The sequence below is a fragment of the Coregonus clupeaformis genome, chromosome 8, assembly GCF_020615455.1.
Source record: "Coregonus clupeaformis isolate EN_2021a chromosome 8, ASM2061545v1, whole genome shotgun sequence".
Taxonomy (NCBI): domain Eukaryota; kingdom Metazoa; phylum Chordata; class Actinopteri; order Salmoniformes; family Salmonidae; genus Coregonus; species Coregonus clupeaformis.
This window is the reverse complement of record NC_059199.1, coordinates 65,535,581-65,556,529: the sequence shown is the minus strand read 5'-3', so window position 1 is coordinate 65,556,529 and position 20,949 is coordinate 65,535,581. Positions and strand designations below refer to the sequence as shown.

Below are 20,949 nucleotides of genomic sequence, written 5' to 3'. Positions count from 1 at the left end.
CGACTTTAGCCTGATTGGACATTTAGTGGCAGATCAGACGTCTAGATTAGAACACTGATAACTACTGTTGCCGTGATATAATTGATTAGAAAAAAAATCCCTTCCTTTTCCCGTTTGGCAGTGCGTCGCCCATATCGCCCTAATGAACACACCGCCCCTGGTTACACGGTTAATAATAATAGTAGTATCAAATCGGTACAGGATGATTAGTTCAATAATTTGTTTATCAGCAAATTACTAGAGAATGATATTCTCAATTTGGATAGTGCAACGTATACACAATCAAGACTTAAAGAGTATTACATTATTACATAAAACCGATCAGAATGCCGAAGTCTTGCCATAAAATGTTTTTGCGGCGTGTAACATAATATGGTGGACCGGCAAGCCAGCCTATTCCCTATAATGTAAACTCCAACAGAAATAACTTCAAATGTATAACTTCTATTTAATTTACAGCCAACTTACAAGCAAATACTTTATGAATTTGTTATAAATCAGCCTACAAAGTTGCTAGCCAACTAGCCTGCTACTGTTAGCCCTACTAGCCTGCTGACGTTAGCCCTACCAGCCTGCTAACATTGCGTGACTGCATGTGTCAGCCGTTTGTTATCAACACCTAGCTTACAGTTACATTAAGTAAACCAAAGTTTGGGAAATACATAACGCCATTTAACCAGTTATTAAATAATGTTACCGGTATATGCAGCTACTGTATCTTAGACAGCAAGACAGCCAGCTAAAGTTAGTTATTTTAGCCTGCTAGCTAGCCTAGCCATCTAACTAGCCTAGCTAACCAACCACCATGGTCAACATAGCTAAGTAGTAAGCCACAGAACACCACCAACTAGTCTAGCACAGGCAGGAACCCACAGAACACAAAAAAGCCAGCAGATATAAACTAGAGAGAGCGCAGGCTTACTGATTGATGGCTGAGTTAGCTACCAAAGAAGGTTTGATTTTCCACTTTCCTTTTGAGCCAGCGGAAAGCCTGCCGGTAGTGCAGTAGAAGTCAGAGCTGCCTGGACTGGAGCAGCCGAGCAGGATCATGTGGCCCCCACCTGTGGGGAATCTGATCGGTTGTTTACATCACACCTCCTTGTGATTGGTAGCTAACCACTGCAAACACTTGGTCTGCATGGCTAGTGGTTAATGTTAGCCAGCTCGAGCTAGCTAACACAGAGTAGATTCTCCATATGACGTTGAGAAATAGTGCATTGTGGGTAGTTTAGACGATAACTGGAAGGAAGTGAATATGTAAAAACCCCAAACATAACTATGTTTGTAGTTATAGGTAACCAGATCATGACCACAACTAAGTTAGTCTTTGACCACACTTTGTTGTTACTTTATTGAGTACCCTTTAACAGGTCACACCGGTGCATACTCCAAAATTAAGTGAGCCATTTAAAGGGAAAGTAGTGGTTCAGATGAACAGTGCGGCAGCACTATCTGATGATGAGTCAGCTTCCGCGATGCCCGGAGACCAGAGTCCTGGCAGGCTGGACACTTAAAGATGTGCGCTAACGCATGGTGGCGCAAGACAGAACAGGGTCCAACATCGAGTTTTGGCAAAGAATGGTAGCTTTCGCCATCGAGGACAAAGATCTTGACAGGATCAGTCGGGACAGAGATTTTGACTGGCTCAAACAGATGCAAGCCAGTGATCTGCAATCGCTAGCTCAGCTTCAAGGTAGATGGACAATTTACAAGAGGAACTAACAACATATTTTTCACTAACCCCAACATTTTACGAGTCTCATGTTTGATGTGCTGTCAGGAAGGGTATTTTAGATAATTTTTGGATCCATTGTTAAATGCACAGGCCTTGTTTCTTAGAAAAAGGCTTGCCACTTTCTGTAGTCAAGAATAAGTATGTGGATCTGGACTTCATTGCCCCGTCATACACTGGAGCAAAGAGCATTCCAGCTCTGGCTCTTCCAGGACATGTAGAATATATGATATACTCATGGATTGAGGTTGCAGGCTGATTGGAGCCAGAGGCTCTGTCAGAACATGGCTGGTGCCCTGAAGGGAGCCCAAGTCTTCATCCAGAAACGCTGGGTGAGTTCTTCTCCTCCTCATCATCATAATCGTCATAATTATGATTGTCTAAGTCACTGTCACGTTGAATAATGATAGGAAGACACGTATTAGGGTTTTTATTTCTCCACCCAACACCAGGTACGTCATAACAAACAACGAGGACGAAGCCCAAAACAAACACGTATATATATAACACAGGGCTGTAACCCAAACAAAAGAGCGAGGTGTAAACCTCTAAATACATACACGGGATGAAACCCGTAATAACAAGAGCACAATACACGGTACTCACGAGACCAACGGACATGGGACAATAATCGAATTTTAAGAGACCACTGCAAAAATATACTAATTTTACTATTTATAGGTATGTGTTTGGGTGAAATTAACATTTTTGTTTTATTCTATAAACTACTGACAACATTTCTCCCAAATTCCAAATAAAAATATTGTCATTTAGAGCATTTATTTGCAGAAAATGAAAACTGGTCAAAATAAATCTGCCCGATTCCAGCCTTGCTGAAGGACCCCCAGATCATCACCGATCCTCCACCAAATTTCACAGTGGGTGCGAGACACTGTGGCTTGTAGGCCTCTCCAGGTCTCCGTCTAACCATTAGAAGACCAGGTGTTGGGCAAAGCTGAAAATTGGACTCATCAGAGAAGATGGCCTTACTTCAGTCCTCTACGGTCCAATCCTTATGGTCTTTTGCAAACCTCAGCCTGGATCTTCTTTGCTTCTCATCGATGAAGGGCTTTTTTCTAGCTTTGCACGACTTCAGCCCTGCCCCTAGGAGCCTGTTTCGAGCCGTCCTCGCAGTGCACTTCACCCCAGCTGCCGTTTGCCATTCTTTTTGTAGGTCACTTGATGTCATCCTACGGTTGTTGAGTGACATTCAAATGAGTTGGAGGTCATCCCGGTCAGTAGAGAGTCGTTTTCGCCCTCTGCCGGTCTGTAGCTTTGTTGTCCCCAATGTCTGCTGCTTGACCTTGTTCTTATGAACCCGCCGTCTTTAAAATTTTAAAGATGGAAGCAACCTGACGCTCACTGTATCCCTCTGCCAGTAAAGCCAGAATTGAACCCTTCTTTTCCTCACTCAAAACTTTCCTTTTCAACTCTTTTGGCATGGTCAATAGTTATTTTTTGATTAATATTACTTTTGAGGTACTATTAGCACTGTTTTTGCCATCCAGCTGGTCCTATTGCAAGAGGATAGTGATGACCACAGCAGTGGTTTTTATACTTTTCCTCGTTAAATAAGATTTGGTTCAGGTGATCACCTAATCAGTACCTAATTCAGTAGAATGAGATGTGCCTGTGCTGGAATTCAACAGACACTGGAATGGAATGGCTGTCATACATGTAGAGATGCTGATTTAAGAAAAATTTGCAGTGGCCTCTCAATTTTTTCCAGAGCTATATATACACATACTAATCAGGGGGAATGGGAACCAGGTGTGCGTAATGAGACAAGACAGTCCGGGGTTGGTGGTAATAATCCATGTCAGTGACGCCTTGAAGGCCGGTGACATAGACCTCCGGAACTGGTGAACAGAATGAGCAGCAGTACCGGGGGGATCCGTGACAGTCACCATTTTCATCATCATTGGGATCAGCAATCATGTTATATTTACAGTTGAAGTCGGAAGTTTACATACACCTTAGCCAAATACATTTAAACTCAGTTTTTCACAATTCCTGACATTTAATCCAAGTAAAAATTCCCTGTTTTAGGTCAGTTAGGATCACCACTTTATTTTAAGAATGTGAAATGTCAGATTAATGGTAGAGAGAATGATTTATTTCAGCTTTTACTTATTTCATCACATTCCCAGTGGGTCAGAAGTTTACATACACTCAATTAGTATTTGGTAGCATTGCCTTTAAATTGTTTAGCTTGGGTCAAACGTTTCGGGTAGACTTCCACAAGCTTCCCACAATAAGTTGGGTGAATTTTGGCCCATTCCTCCTGACAGAGCTGGTGTAACTGAGTCAGGTTTGTAGGCCTCCTTGCTCGCACACGCTTTTTCAGTTCAGCCCACAAATGTTCTATAGGATTGAGGTCAGGGCTTTGTGATGGCCACTCCAATACCTTGACTTTGTTGTCCTTAAGCTATTTTGCCACAACTTTGGAAGTATGCTTGGGGTCGTTGTCCATTTGGAAGACCCATTTGCGACCAAGCTTTAACTTCCTGACTGATGTCTTGAGATGTTGCTTCAATATATACACATAATTTTCCTTCCTCATGATGCCATCTATTTTGTGAAGTGCACCAGTCCCTCCTGCAGCAAAGCACCCCCACAACATGATGCTGCCACACCGTGCTGGATGGTGTTCGTCGGCTTGCAATAACCCCCTTTTTCCTCCAAACATAACGATGGTCATTATGGCCAAACAGTTCTATTTTTGTTTCATCAGACCAGAGGACATTTCTCCAAAAAGTACGATCTTTGTCCCCATTTGCAGTTGCAAACCGTAGTCTTGCTTTTTTTATGGCGGTTTTGGAGCAGTGGCTTCTTCCTTGCTGAGCGGCCTTTCAGTTTATGTCGATATAGGACTCGTTTTACTGTGGATATAGATACTTTTGTACCTGTTTCCTCCAGCTTCTTCACAAGGTCCTTTGCTGTTGTTCTGGGATTGATTTGCACTTTTCGCACCAAAGTACGTTCATCTCTAGGAGACAGAACGCGTCTCCTTCCTGAGCGGTATGATGGCTGCGTGGTCCCATGGTGTTTATACTTGCGTACTATTGTTTGTACAGATGAACGTGGTACCTTCAGGCGTTTGGTAATTGCTCCCAAGGATGAACCAGACTTGTGGAGGTCTACAATTTATTTTCTGAGGTCTTGGCTGATTTCTTTTGATTTTCCCACGATGTCAAGCAAAGAGGCACTGACTTTGAAGGTAGGCCTTGAAATACATCCGCTGGTACACCTCCAATTGACTGAAATTATGTTGATTAGTCTATCTGAAGCTTCTAAAGCTATGACATCATTTTCTGGAATTTTCCAAGCTGTTTAAAGGCACAGTCAACTTAGTGTATGTAAACATCTGACCCACTGGAATTGTGATACAGTGAATTATAAGTGAAATAATCTGTCTGTAAACAATTGTTGGAAAAATTACTTGTGTCATGCACAAAGTAGATGTCCTAACCGACTTGCCAAAACTATAGTTCATTAACAAGACATTTGTGGAGTGATTGAAAAACGAGTTTTAATGACTCCAACCTAAGTGTATGTAAACTTCCGACTTCAACTGTACATATCTTCATGTTTTTTTATCATCACAATCATCATCATTACTATTCATATCAACCTCTCCACCACCACACTGTCTTCATGGTTGCTACAGCACCTTCAGAAAGTATTCACACCCCTTGACCTTTTCCACATTTTGTTTTTACAAAGTGGGATTAAAATGGATATAATTGTCATTTTTTGTCAACGATCTACACAAAATACTCCGTAATGTCAAAGTGGAAGAAAAATTCTAACATTTGTATAGCAATTATGTATAATAAAACGCTAATATATCTTGATTTGATAAATATTCAACCCCCTGAGTCAATACATGTTAGAATCACTTTTGGCAGCTGTGAGTCTTTCTGGGAACGTCTCTAAAAGCTTTCCACACCTGGATTGTGCAACATTTGCCCATTATTCTTTTCAAAATCTTCAAGCTCTGTCAAATTGGTTGTTGGTCATGGCTAGACAACCATTTTCAGGTCTTGCCATAGATTTTCAAGTAGATTTAAGTCAAAACTGTAACTCGGCCACTCAGGAACATTCACTGTCTTTTTGCTACTGTAAGCAACTCCTGTGTAGATTTGGCCTTGTTTTAGATTATTGTCCTGCTCAAAGGTGAATTCATTTCGCAGTGTTTGGTGGAAAGCAGACTGAACCAGGTTTTCCTCTAGTATTTTGCCTGTGCTTAGCTCCATTCCATTTCTTTTTTATCCTGAAAAACTCCCCAGTTCTTAACGATTACAAGCATACCCATAACATGATGCAGTCACCACTATGCATGAAAATATGGAGAGTGGTACTCAGTAATGTGTTGTATTGGATTTGCCCCAAACATAACACTTTGTATTCAGGACAGAAAGTGAATTGCTTTGCCAAATTTTTTGCAGTATTACTTTAGTGCCTTGTTGCAAACAAGATACATATTATGGAATATTTTTATTCTCTACAAGTTTCCTTCTTTTCACTCTGTCAATAAGGTCAGTTTTGTGGAGTAACTACAATGTTGTTGATCCATCCTCAGTTTTGTCCTATCACAGCCATTTAAACTCTGCAACTGTTTTAAAGTCAACGTTGACCTAGGAAAAATGCTTGTATATTTGTAGTGACTGGGTGTATTGATACACCATCCAAAGTGTAATTAATAACTTCACCATGCTCAAATGGATATTCAATGTCTGCTTTGTAAAATCATGTTAAGCACTATTATTGCAACTTATCGTGACTTGTTAAGCAAATGTTTACACCTGAACTTATTTAGGCTGGCCATAACAGAGAGGTTGAATACTTATTGACAAAATATTTCAGCTTTTCATTTAATTAATTTGTAAAACAAATAAAAAACATAATTCCCTTTGACATTATGGGGTATTGTGTGTAGCCCATTGACCAAAAAAAAATCTCAATTTAATTCATTTTAAATGCAGGCTGTATAATACAACAAAATGTGGAAAAAGTCAAGGGGGGTTGAATACTTTCTGAAGGCACTATAGCCATCATGATCGTCCTCACTACCACTGTTGGGTTTTAACTTGAAATAAATGGAAATATCCTTATTCATGTTAACATATTAGAACTGGGTGTATGCAAATCTACTGAGCGAGAAAGTTCAAATCAAATCAAATCACATTTTATTGGTCACATGCGCGTGTTTAGCAGATGTTATTGCAGGTGTAGCGAAATGCTTGTGTTTCTAGCTCTGACAGTGCCGTAATATCTAACAAGTAATATATAACAATTTCACAACATATACCCAATACACACAAATCTAAGCAATGGAATTAAGAATTTATAAATAAATATATGGACGAGCAATGTCAGAGCGGCATAGACTAAGATACAGTAGAATAGTATAGAATACAGTATATACAGTGGGGGAAAAAAGTATTTAGTCAGCCACCAATTGTGCAAGTTCTCCCACTTAAAAAGATGAGAGAGGCCTGTAATTTTCATCATAGGTACACGTCAACTATGACAGACAAATTGAGGAAAAAAAATCAAGAAAATCACATTGTAAGATTTTTAATGATTTTATGGTGGAAAATAAGTATTTGGTCACCTACAAACAAGCAAGATTTCTGGCTCTCACAGACCTGTAACTTCAGGCTCCTCTGTTCTCCACTCGTTACCTGTATTAATGGCACCTGTTTGAACTTGTTATGAGTATAAAATACACCTGTCCACAACCTCAAACAGTCACACTCCAAACTCCACTATGGCCAAGACCAAAGAGCTGTCAAAGGACACCAGAAACAAAATTGTAGACCTGCACCAGGCTGGGAAGACTGAATCTGCAATAGGTAAGCAGCTTCGTTTGAAGAAATCAACTGTGGGAGCAATTATTAGAAAATGGAAGACATACAAGACCACTGATAATCTCTCTCGATCTGAGGCTCCACGCAAGATCTCACCCTGTGGGGTCAAAATGATCACAAGAACGGTGAGCAAAAATCCCAGAACCACACGGGGGGACCTAGTGAATTACCTGCAGAGAGCTGGGACCAAAGTAACAAAGCCTACCATCAGTAACACACTACGCCGCCAGGGACTCAAATCCTGCAGTGCCAGACGTGTCCCCCTGCTTAAGCCAGTACATGTCCAGGCCCGTCTGAAGTTTGCTAGAGTGCATTTGGATGATCCAGAAGAGGATTGGGAGAATGTCATATGGTCAGATGAAACCAAAATAGAACTTTTTGGTAAAAACTCAACTCGTCGTGTTTGGAGGACAAAGAATGCTGAGTTGCATCCAAAGAACACCATACCTACTGTGAAGCATGGGGGTGGAAACATCATGCTTTGGGGCTGTTTTTCTGCAAAGGGACCAGGACGACTGATCCATGTAAAGGAAAGAATGAATGACTTTTAATCACTATAAAAAATGTTTTCTGTATATTAGTGTTGATTTGTGTAAATACTCTGTACCAGAATGAATCACTGAAGAGTTGTAGTTTGGTTGAATTAGGGCTGGGGAATTAAGAACCACCACTGTTTCCTGTACAGGAAACGTAGTCATTATCTCTTCTCACAAGCCCAGACTCGATTGCTATGTTGCAGCTTATCACTGTTAGTGTTTCTGCATTAGGTAGCATTCCCACTCATATCGCCTGTCTGAAGAGAAGTGAAATTGTGAACTTCTTTGCACCACAAAATGAGATGCCTTTAATTGATGCTAATAAATCAAAAGATAATGCTGTATTGTGAGATTTTGAGTGAAAACCTCCTTCCATCAGCAAGGGCATTGAAGATGAAACGTGGCTGGGTCTTTCAGCATGACAATGATCCCAAACACACCGCCCGGGCAACGAAGGAGTGGCTTCGTAAGAAGCATTTCAAGGTCCTGGAGTGGCCTAGCCAGTCTCCAGATCTCAACCCCATAGAAAATCTTTGGAGGGAGTTGAAAGTCTGTGTTGCCCAGCGACAGCCCCAAAACATCACTTCTCTAGAGGAGATCTGCATGGAGGAATGGGCCAAAATACCAGCAACAGTGTGTGAAAACCTTGTGAAGACTTACAGAAAACGTTTGACCTGTGTCATTGCCAACAAAGGGTATATAACAAAGTATTGAGAAACTTTTGTTATTGACCAAATACTTATTTTCCACCATAATTTGCAAATAAATTCATTAAAAATCCTACAATGTGATTTTCTGGAAATGTTTTCCTCATTTTGTCTGTCATAGTTGACGTGTACCTATGATGAAAATTACAGGCCTCTCTCATCTTTTTAAGTGGGAGAACTTGCACAATTGGTGGCTGACTAAATACTTTTTTTCCCCACTGTACATATGAGATGAGTAATGCAAGATATGTAAACATTATTAAAGTGACTAGTGTTCCATTTATTAAAGTGGCCAGTGATTTCTAGTCTATGTGTATAGGCAGCAGCCTCTAATGTGCTAGTGAAGGCTATTTAACAGTCTGATGGATTTGAGATTGAAGTTGCACAGGGCGGGGTTCAGACCCAGGGCCTCAAGCTTAATGATGAGCTTGGAGGGTACTATGATGTTGAATGCTGAGCTATAGTCAATGAACAGCATTCTTACATAGGTATTCCTCTGGTCCAGATGGGATAGGGCAGTGTGTAGTGTGATGGCGATTGCATCGTCTGTGGATCTATTGGGGCGGTAAGCAAATTGAAGTGGGTCTAGGGTGGCAGGTAAGGTAGAGGTGATATGATCCTTGACTAGTCTCTCAAAGCACTTCATGATGTTATGGTTAAATCTCATGTATCCTATTGAGAGGAGAAGGGCAACAGTCTGGTTTCAGTCACTGAAAAAAGGTTGTATAGCCGTGGATTAGGGAGGAGTGAGGAATGTGGGCCGAGGTCAGGTCAGATGAAGTGAGGAGGAACAGTCCTATGAGATTGAGACATAGGAGGCAGGTCCATGACTACACCAATGAGAGGAACCACTTAAGTTCCTGCCTAGCAACAGAGATGTATTGGCTGTCTGGATGTGCAAGGAGTTGACTCCGCCCAGTAGAGGGTATAAATATATGTACTTGTGGAAACGTCTTTGTCTTATGCAGCTGTTTGACCCAGTGGGTGAATAAACTTGGTTTTAGCTTTTCCTAGTCATCTGTGAATTTTTACTCTGTTTGTCAGACCCTAACACCACGAAGGCCATCTTTGTAATATAATGTTATATAATGTAATTATTTTACTGCCATCGCTATCCAGATTCAGAACCTGATGGCTGTGCATGCAGACTATGGAAACAGGGTTCAGGCCCTACTCAACAACGCTGAGCCCATGAAGGTAAGTCCATTCATTATTGTCAACGTACACCAAAGCTTATGTCAATTAAAATGGTCTTTGCCTATTTCAATAAAAGTATAGTTAAAATAGGAAAAGCGCTCGCATATCTGAGTCGGCTTGTTGCAGATGCGAATAGTACTTTTGTCTTATTCCTTCCCATTTAATATGTATTTGTGTTGTAACTGTTTCTCTCAGGACCCCTCGTAAAGAAGATTGTGTTTTACTGGTTTATATCCACAAATCTATTTTCCCTTTCTTTCCCTTTGTCTCCTTCCCTCCTCCTCTCTACCAGGACTCTGTGAGAGTGTACACCCGTGGAGGTGCGTCTGCCATCGCTGCCTCCTCCAAGATGTGATGCCTTAACTTCCACCTGGGGGCAGTTCCACCTGTTGCACTTACCATCCACTATAGAAGATCGTACTACCAACCGTCCGTAAATGCTATAGATAATTAAATGGCAAACGATCATGATTATTATTTTTGTAATTCCTCAGGCTACTTACTGCACAGATGACGAGAGAGTCAGTTCTTACATGTAGTTTCCTGTCCATTTAGCCTAAGTTCACACAGAAATGAATATAGTCAGACTGCAGCCCTATGGGAGAAGATCTGTCCCCAAACTACATCGGGTCAAATACACAGACGCTATCTGAAAAATCCATGCATTTATTCAGTTGTTTATAGTATAATTTTCATTCCATTGTCAGTATAGTGTTTAATCTGTTTCCTTGACTTTTAATCACTATAAAAAATGTTTTCTGTATATTAGTGTTGATTTGTGTAAATACTCTGTACCAGAATGAATCACTGAAGAGTTGTAGTTTGGTTGAATTAGGGCTGGGGAATTAAGAACCACCACTGTTTCCTGTACAGGAAACGTAGTCATTATCTCTTCTCACAAGCCCAGACTCGATTGCTATGTTGCAGCTTTTCACTGTTAGTGTTTCTGCATTAGGTAGCATTCCCACTCATATCGCCTGTCTGAAGAGAAGTGAAATTGTGAACTTCTTTGCACCACAAAATGAGATGCCTTTAATTGATGCTAATAAATCAAAAGATAATGCTGTATGTGTGGTTTTGGTGTGTCTGGTTTAAAGCAAGCTGATCTTAACTCCAGGGTATGCAGGCTTTTGTTATAGCCCAGGACTATACCTGATTCTACTTATCAAGCCCTTGATTAGTTGATAGAGGAGTGTTACTGGGCTGGAATAAAAGCCTGCACACCCTGTTGGTCTCAGGACCAGAATTGAATAACCCTAGTGCTTTGTAAATACATAATACATTGAGCATTTTTATGGGGTTGTCATCTGTGCAGCTGTTCAAGCAGTGAATGGTGGTTGACTCGGCCCAGTAGAGGGTATAAATATATGTACTTGTGGAAACATGTCTTTGTCTTATGCAGCTGTTTGACCCAGTGGGTGAATAAACTTGGTTTTAGCTTTTCCTAGTAATCTGTGAATTTTTACTCTGTTTGTCAGACCCTAACACCACGAAGGTCATCTTTGTAATATAATGTTGTATAATGTAATTATTTTACTGCCATCGCTATCCAAAATGTTCTGAACCCCTGTTTTTCCAGATTCAGAACCTGATGGCTGTGCATGCAGACTATGGAAACAGGGTTCAGGCCCTACTCAACAACGCTGAGCCCACGAAGTTAAGTCCATTCATTATTGTCAACGTACACCAAAGCTTATGTCAATTAAAATGGTCTTTGCCTATTTCAATAAAAGTATAGTTAAAATAGGAAAAGCGCTCGCATATCTGAGTCGGCTTGTTGCAGATGCGAATAGTACTTTTGTCTTATTCCTTCCCATTTAATATGTATTTGTGTTGTAACTGTTTCTCTCAGGACCCCTCGTAAAGAAGATTGTGTTTTACTGGTTTATATCCACAAATCTATTTTCTCTTTCTTTCCCTTTGTCTCCTTCCCTCCTCCTCTCTATCAGGACTCTGTGAGAGTGTACACCCGCGGAGGTGCGTCTGCCATCGCTGCCTCCTCCAAGATGCCTTAACTTCCACCTGGGGGCAGTTCCACCTGTTGCACTTACCATCCACTATAGAAGATCGTACTACCAACCGTCCGTAAATGCTATAGATAATTAAATGGCAAACGATCATGATTATTATTTTTGTAATTCCTCAGGCTACTTACTGCACAGATGACGAGAGAGTCAGTTCTTACATGTAGTTTCCTGTCCATTTAGCCTAAGTTCACACATAAATGAATATAGTCAGACTGCAGCCCTATGGGAGAAGATCTGTCCCCAAACTACATCGGGTCAAATACACAGACGCTATCTGAAAAATCCATGCATTTATTCAGTTGTTTATAGTATAATTTTCATTCCATTGTCAGTATAGTGTTTAATCTGTTTCCTTGACTTTTAATCACTATAAAAATGTTTTCTGTATATTAGTGTTGATTTGTGTAAATACTCTGTACCAGAATGAATCACTGAAGAGTTGTAGTTTGGTTGAATTAGGGCTGGGGAATTAAGAACCACCACTGTTTCCTGTACAGGAAACGTTGTCATTATCTCTTCTCACAAGCCCAGACTCGATTGCTATGTTGCAGCTTTTCACTGTTAGTGTTTCTGCATTAGGTAGCATTCCCACTCATATCGCCTGTCTGAAGAGAAGTGAAATTGTGAACTTCTTTGCACCACAAAATGAGATGCCTTTAATTGATGCTAATAAATCAAAAGATAATGCTGTATGTGTGGTTTTGGTGTGTCTGGTTTAAAGCAAGCTGATCTTAACTCCAGGGTATGCAGGCTTTTGTTATAGCCCAGGACTATACCTGATTCTACTTATCAAGCCCTTGATTAGTTGATAGAGGAGTGTTACTGGGCTGGAATAAAAGCCTGCACACCCTGTTGGTCTCCAGGACCAGAATTGAATAACCCTAGTGCTTTGTAAATACATAATACATTGAGCATTTTTATGGGGTTGTCATCTGTGCAGCTGTTCAAGCAGTGAATGGTGGTTGACTCGGCCCAGTAGAGGGTATAAATATATGTACTTGTGGAAACATGTCTTTGTCTTATGCAGCTGTTTGACCCAGTGGGTGAATAAACTTGGTTTTAGCTTTTCCTAGTAATCTGTGAATTTTTACTCTGTTTGTCAGACCCTATCACCACGAAGGTCATCTTTGTAATATAATGTTGTATAATGTAATTATTTTACTGCCATCGCTATCCAAAATGTTCTGAACCCCTGTTTTTCCAGATTCAGAACCTGATGGCTGTGCATGCAGACTATGGAAACAGGGTTCAGGCCCTACTCAACAACGCTGAGCCCACGAAGGTAAGTCCATTCATTATTGTCAACGTACACCAAAGCTTATGTCAATTAAAATGGTCTTTGCCTATTTCAATAAAAGTATAGTTAAAATAGGAAAAGCGCTCGCATATCTGAGTCGGCTTGTTGCAGATGCGAATAGTACTTTTGTCTTATTCCTTCCCATTTAATATGTATTTGTGTTGTAACTGTTTCTCTCAGGACCCCTCGTAAAGAAGATTGTGTTTTACTGGTTTATATCCACAAATCTATTTTCTCTTTCTTTCCCTTTGTCTCCTTCCCTCCTCCTCTCTATCAGGACTCTGTGAGAGTGTACACCCGCGGAGGTGCGTCTGCCATCGCTGCCTCCTCCAAGATGCCTTAACTTCCACCTGGGGGCAGTTCCACCTGTTGCACTTACCATCCACTATAGAAGATCGTACTACCAACCGTCCGTAAATGCTATAGATAATTAAATGGCAAACGATCATGATTATTATTTTTGTAATTCCTCAGGCTACTTACTGCACAGATGACGAGAGAGTCAGTTCTTACATGTAGTTTCCTGTCCATTTTGCCTAAGTTCACACATAAATGAATATAGTCAGACTGCAGCCCTATGGGAGAAGATCTGACCCCACATCAGTCAAATACACAGACGCTATCTGAAAAGCCATGCATTTATTCAGTTGTTTTATAGTATAATTTTCATTCCATTGTCAGTATAGTGTTTCATCTCTTTCCCAATTACTTATTGTGTATGTGTCCATGCCTCATGTATGCCCTGATAGTTAGCTTAATAAACAGGTATGTGTTAGCTAGCCTATATCCTAGTTCAAATAAGATTCATAATTATTTTACAGTATGTAGCAGTTTAAACTTCTGAGTTCTCTTCAAACATTCTTCAGTGCTTAGGCCTACCCCATATTTCTTGGTTATATTAGAAATGGTTTCAGGCCATCGATCGGTGTGATTCAGACATGAATTAAGTCATCGTCCTCGCAGCCAAACCAACACAGCAGTGCCTTTTGGGTTAGACACAAATCCCTAACACCATGGCAGGATCAGGGCTTTGCCTAGACTCGCTATGAAACAAAATAGTCATGTACCAAATGTTTAGTGTATATTAGTGTTGATTTGTGTAGATACACTGTACCAGAATGAATCACTGGAGAGTTGTAGTTTGGTTGAGTTAGGGCTGGGGAATTAAGAACCACCACTGTTTCCTGTACAGGAAACGTAGTCATTATCTCTTCTCACAAGCCTCCAGACTCGATTGCTATGTTGCAGCTTATCACTGTTAGTGTTTCGGTGTTAGGTAGCATTCCCTCTCATATCGCCCGTCTGAAGAGAAGTGATTTGCTATATTAACATGAAATTGTGACCAGCTTTGAACCACTAAATGATGCCACTAAATCAAAAGCTAATGCTATATGTGTGGTTTTGGTGTGTGTCTGGTTTACAGGCCTATCTTACCTCCAGGTTATGCAGGCTTTTGTTATAGTCCAGGACTATACCTGATTCTACATATCAAGCCCTTGATTAGTTGATAGAGGAGTGTTACTAGGCTGGAATAAAAGCCTGCACACCCTGTTGGTCTCCAGGACCAGTATTGAATACATTGATAATTTTTATAGGGTTGTCATCTGTGCTGCTGTTCAAGCCGTGAATGGTGGTTTGTCCTTTGGAGGTCCCAGCATTTCAACGCGATATTCAGGTCCATTAGAAGATTTACAAATGCAAACAGACACAGGAGAGTGGTTAAGACTTTAAAGTAAGCATACCAGACACTCAACAGACAGAGCTATGGGTAAACACTTTGACAATGACTGATTTCAACTGTACAAAACATTTAAGGCAGGTTCATACTTTGTTTCCATCAATTCATTTTCAACTATAGGCCTAGATTGTCTGAATAGTGAGTAGGTAGCTAGCATTTTCTTCACACAGTGTAACCAGTTGATAATATTTTATAGGTCATGTGGGGGAATGAGTTAGCTTTATTATGTTGTATATTTCCCACACTTTGCTTTATAATATACTTGCATTCATTAATCATAAACATAACATCTCAATTCATGCAAGCCATGGTATCAAAATAATTTCAAATATTTTATCTGTCCCTGTTTGAGCTTGTCTAACCTCACCAAGCACATGTAAAATAATAGCTTGCCTGCTCTGGCTTAATACACCAATAGAAATGTCCCAACCCTGAAACCCCGGCCCATCTGGCACTACACGTAGACTCAAGCAAACACTCAAATTGTTTGAAAGGAATTTTCAAGTATATTGAACCCAGGTCTGCATGGTATACATTTATGCAACGTTGAATTGTTGCCCCGTGAAGCTCAGTTGGTAGAGCATGGCACTTGCAACGCCAGGGTTGTGGGTTTGATTCCCACGGGGGCCAGTATAATTTTTTTTTGTATGCACTCACTAACTGTAAGTCGCTCTGGATAAGAGCGTCGTCTGCTAAATGACTAAAATGTAAAAATAATTGTCTGCAGTGGTCTACACCCCCAACCTCAGGCCAGATGGTTGTACGTTCGCCGACCACCAACGGCAAGCCCATTCTCCTAACCTGTTTCATTATATTTATTATATCACGGGCCCCTGTTGCATGTAGGAGATCTTTCGCATTACATTTATTAATGTGATTTATCATTTAGCAAACGTTTTAATTGCTTGAGTTAATACATCATAATTCATAACCATAACCATGCCTTCATAAGAATGTGAATCGACTCACCCAACGGATTAATGATCAATTAGTTAATAATTATTTCCATATACTTGTCCGCGACGGTCGCCTAACTCTCAACCTTTTGGCCTGCAGCCTTGGGCACAATCATCTAAATATAATTGGGCTGAGCCGTCGACAGAGTGCTAGGCTCCGGCAGAAGCATCCTGGTTAGCTACCTACCTACCACGGACAAGCTCGCTCTCCGTACCTGTTTCATTACATTCTTGCATATGGACATTATAAAAAGGTCTTATAAAAAAAAAAAAAATCACATCATTACAAGGGCATGTTTTAAATTCACCTGGCATCTTCGAAAAGTTACACAATTGTGCAAGAGAGGGGAGAGGGCTTGATCTTTCATGCGCAATGACGCAACTGGCATCTCCGCTGCCTATCAGATATTCATCTATGTTCTTGTAGATGTATATAGAAAATTGGTGCAGCTTTGAATGATTTTATGTGTGGTATGATAGCTAGCTAGCCTATTGCAGAACTGGACAAACGATCCACCTACCACTATTGTCACTATGAATGGTACATAGAGAGCATGATAGACAGTTTGACTGGTATACACTCCCAAAAGCAAAAACTAATTAGACAACCCTCCCCTAATATCCGAGAGGGTGTCTGGAAATCAAAACTTACCGTACACATTTACTGGAAACAGTGCTTATGACGGCATCCTTCGCCACTCCCCCTCCTGCTATATAGGCTACTCTTTGCATTCACCTGTCCTCACAAAATAAACTTCTCTTCGGCTCTTCGGTATTTTTTAACACTAAGCTAAATAAGTAGCTATATTCGCTTGCCATGGATCAACCACCATCGTACCAGCCAGAGTGTGTCCCAATGACAGGAAATACGTACGTGCCCCATGAAGACCCTCACGGAGCGGCCAACTTCCAACATACCGTCGTCTTGGGACAGCTCCAGCCCGTTGTACCTCAGCCCAAGGATCACATTATCTGGTCACTTTGCAGCCTTGTGTACGGCAACCCATTCTGTTTCGGAATGTTAGCTGTGTATTTCTCCATAAAGGTGAGTTGGAATTCTCATTATATTACTTATTATAGAAATGTCTGGTATGGGTGCTTTTATTGTCTGGATTTAGAAGTTGAGCAAGTTACTATATAGGCGACCCACTTTGAACTATGGAAGGAGGAGGACAGTATAACATTTTTCTAAATTCGTGTTTTGCTTACTTGTTATCACACTGTTATAAAAATGTGTAGCCTATACTTCATCTATAGGCTCTATAGACCTGACCTCCAAAAGTGTATTAAGGAGTATTAAACCACTGAGATAATACATTACTGAGACCCTCCCATTAGTGTGACATGTTATGTTGTGGGCATGTTGTTAACTAATATGCATAGCTATATAAACACAATCAGCAACATATGAATGATTCTATAATATAAATTATTCTACATTTTGTTTTCCAGTCCAGGGATAGGAAGATGGTTGGAGACTTGGAAGGAGCAAGACAACATGGGAATACTGCACGCTGCTTTAATACTGTGACCCTGACCCTGGTAATCCTCGGGCTGCTCTTCCTCTTCATCACCTATGGTATCATCATCAAACGACTCATACGCTGAGTAGTTCCAGTCTTAAACACACACACCACAGAAGTTCCTTCAGCAGTGTGTACCAGATCATATTTGCACTTCTTTAGTTTTTTGTTTTAGAGATGCAAGATGATTCTGTTGAAGTTACATTGAAATGTTATTTTCATCAATAAATTGTATTTGTTTGTAAATGCATTACGTTTGAGTTGTTATAGCTGTTAATGGATGTTAATGTTTCTGTTTGACTCATCCAATATAGACATACACTCACTTAATGAGACATGGCTTGTCTTTCTACTTTGTTGTCACTCTTCAACAATGTTTAAGGCACAATCCGTACTATTTCTGGTTGCTAAGATTACTTGTCCTTGTGTGATATAAACATGTAGGAATTAGAGTATGTTGAACAACTTTATCAACCCCAAAAACGAACTGAATTAGGTATTTTTGACTTATTTGTCACGCCCTGGCTCTGGGGACTCTTAAATGTTGAGCCAGGGTGTGTAGTTTCTATGTTGTGTTTTCTATGTTTAGTTTCTAGATCGTTTAGATCAGGGGTGTCAAACTCATTTTAGCTCAGGGGCCACATGGAGGAAAATCTATTCCCAAGTGGGCCGGACCGGTAAAATCATGGTATATATAACTTAAAAACAACAACTTCAGATTGTTTTCTTTGTTTTAATACTATCAACATAAAACATAAAGCTGGAGCCTGAGGACAGTGTGTCCAAAATAGTACAAGCACAACATCACTATTAATCATAAAACACCTCAAGTTTATTTGAAAATTCTAAAGAAAAAGAACACACAAACACACAATGCCTCAGTGATTCACAGAACTGTTTCACAGATCACAGAACTATATCAGGGTGTCATTTCTCAGGCAGAAATGTAGATACAAATAATGAAATCCTGTTCCCCAAACAAGTGCAAGAACCACAGAGTCAAGAATAGGTTAAATATACAAATAAAATAAAAACAATTAAAAACAATTGCACATCAACATAAAAACATATAAACATAAAGCTGGAGCCTGAGGACAGTGTGTCCAAAAGCACAACATCACTATTAATCATAAAACACCTCAAGTTATTTGAAATTCTGAGGACAAACAACACACAAACACACAATGCCTCAGTGATTCACAGAAGTATATCACAGATCACAGAACTATATCAGGGTGTCTCATGCAGCACTTTAAGTGGGGTTGCATAGTTTATTTGACTCCTGATACCTGGCATCTTTTAGCTTTCACCAGCGCATCAATATCAGGCGTCACATCCTGAGTGGCAGCCAACTTCAGGATGTGATTCAAGTGCTTGTGCGTGAGCCTTGAGCGCAGCTTTGTGTTATTTATGCTCATTACAGAGAACTTGCTCACAAAGATATGTGGTTCCAAACATGCACAACATTTTTGCAGCGAGGGCTGTCAAGTTGGGGTAACCTGGCAAGAGATTCTGATAAAATGTGTCCAAGCCAGCTGCGGCAAATTTGCCCTTCAAATCTGAGTCACACTGCAAGTATATTATTTCAAGTTGGATGCTGACGGGCAGATCAGAGGGATTCACAGTTAATGGCGAACAAAAAACGTTGAAGTCTTTCTCCAGTTCACCAAAAATCTGAAAGCGTTGCTCAAACTCCCTTAACAGTCCCGTTATTTTATCTTTGAACCGCTTCATGTCTGCCACATGTTGGGTCACCCACACATTTTTCAGACAGGGGAAGTGAGCTGCATCACCACCGGCGAGTTGCGTCTCCCACAATGACAGCTTCAACTTGAAAGAACGTATGCTGTCATAATACTGCGTGGCAACTTTGTTGCACCCTTGCAGCTGTTTGTTCAAGTTATTCAGGTGCTCTGTAACATCCACCATAAATGCAAGGTCCTGCATCCATTCTGCGGAATGAAATTCTAACACTGGTTTGCCCTTTTCTTCCATGAACTGTTCAATTTCTTCTCGTAAATCAAAGAAACGCCTCAGCACAGCACCTCGGCTTAACCATCTTACCTCAGTGTGGTATGGCAGGCCATAGATGTGGTCTTTCTCTCTGAGAAGGCTGTCAAACTGACGTTGATTCAGTCTTCTGGATCGGATGAAATTAACAGTTTGGATAATATAATTATAATAATATAATAATAATATAATATAATAATATAATAATAATATAATAAAAATAATAACCACCTTCATGACGTTATCCATCTTTAATGACTTGCAACACAAAGCCTCCTGGTGCAAAATACAGTGAAAAGTCCAAAACTCACGTCCTCCATTTGCAGATTGCACTTTCTCTCTGAACTTTGTCACAACGCCTGCTTTTTTCCCGATCATTGAGGGCGCACCATCTGTAGCCAGGCTGACAGCGCGGGACCAGTCCACTCCGACCCTGTCCAGCGCCTGACGAGTGCAGTGAAAATATCAGCTGCTGTCGTTGTATCTGTCATCGGCACCAACTCCACGAACTCCTCGGTGACGGTCAATGTGTCATCAACTCTGCGGATGAAAATGGCCAGTTGTGCAACATCTGTAATGTCCGTGCTTTCATCAATTGCAACCGAAAACGCAATAAATTACTTTACTTTTTTCTTCAACTGGCTGTCCAAATCCACTGAAAGATCGGAAATCCTGTCTGCAACTGTGTTTCTTGTCAGGCTGATATTTGCAAAAGCCTGGTGCTTTTCAGGGCACACAATCTCCGCTGCCTTCATCATGCAAGTTTTTACAAATTCACCCTCACTAAATGGTTTTGAAGCCACTGCGATTTCATTAGCAATGAGGTAGCTAGCTTTCACTGCAGCGTCACTGATGTCTCGGCTGTGAGTAAACACAGACTGCTGTTTCTTCAGACCCGCCAACAGTTCATTCACCTTTTCTCTTCTCCGCTGTCCTTGAAAGTTGTCATATTTGTCGGCATGAAGACTCACATAGTGGTGACGAAGGTTATATTCTTTCAGCACTGCAACATGCTGTGAACACACCAAACATACAGCTTTCCCATTCAATTCCGTGAATAAATAGAAGGATGACAATTTTTCTTGGAACAATCTGCACTCTGCGTCCACTTTTCTCTTTTTTGACAGAGACATATTGGGGCAATGAGGGTGCCAAAGCACATAATGTTAAAAGTAGAAGCCGTAATAAATATTGCGGGCAAAACAAAGTAGCTCATCCGGACTGGCTGCACTTGCTTGACCTATTTGCTCTGCCCCGGTATAAACAGTTTGCTTGCTTAACACAATTGCTATTGCGCCATCCAGTGGACACAATTGGAACAGCAGTTTCTTTTATTGAAAAATTGCAGCT

The 20,949-nt window shown here is 40.6% G+C and overlaps 2 protein-coding genes across 2 annotated transcripts in view; both read left to right on the top strand.

Moving 5' to 3' along the window:
- LOC121572389 (catalase-like) overlaps positions 1-11,116 on the top strand; it is a 47,875-nt gene extending 36,759 nt beyond the window's left edge. The window contains exons 10-12 of the mRNA XM_045222152.1: positions 2,004-2,064; positions 9,971-10,048; positions 10,341-11,116. Of these exons, the coding sequence (XP_045078087.1) occupies positions 2,004-2,064; positions 9,971-10,048; positions 10,341-10,403 (202 nt within the window). The 3' untranslated portion in view covers positions 10,404-11,116. The remainder of the gene's footprint in view (positions 1-2,003; positions 2,065-9,970; positions 10,049-10,340) is intronic.
- Positions 1-17,835, top strand: part of LOC121572388 (dispanin subfamily A member 2b-like) — a 30,112-nt gene extending 12,277 nt beyond the window's left edge. Inside the window, exons 2-3 of the mRNA XM_041884445.2 lie at positions 16,861-17,111; positions 17,519-17,835. Of these exons, the coding sequence (XP_041740379.1) occupies positions 16,884-17,111; positions 17,519-17,674 (384 nt within the window). The 5' untranslated portion in view covers positions 16,861-16,883 and the 3' untranslated portion in view covers positions 17,675-17,835. The remainder of the gene's footprint in view (positions 1-16,860; positions 17,112-17,518) is intronic.
- Positions 17,836-20,949: the final 3,114 nt, after the last annotated feature.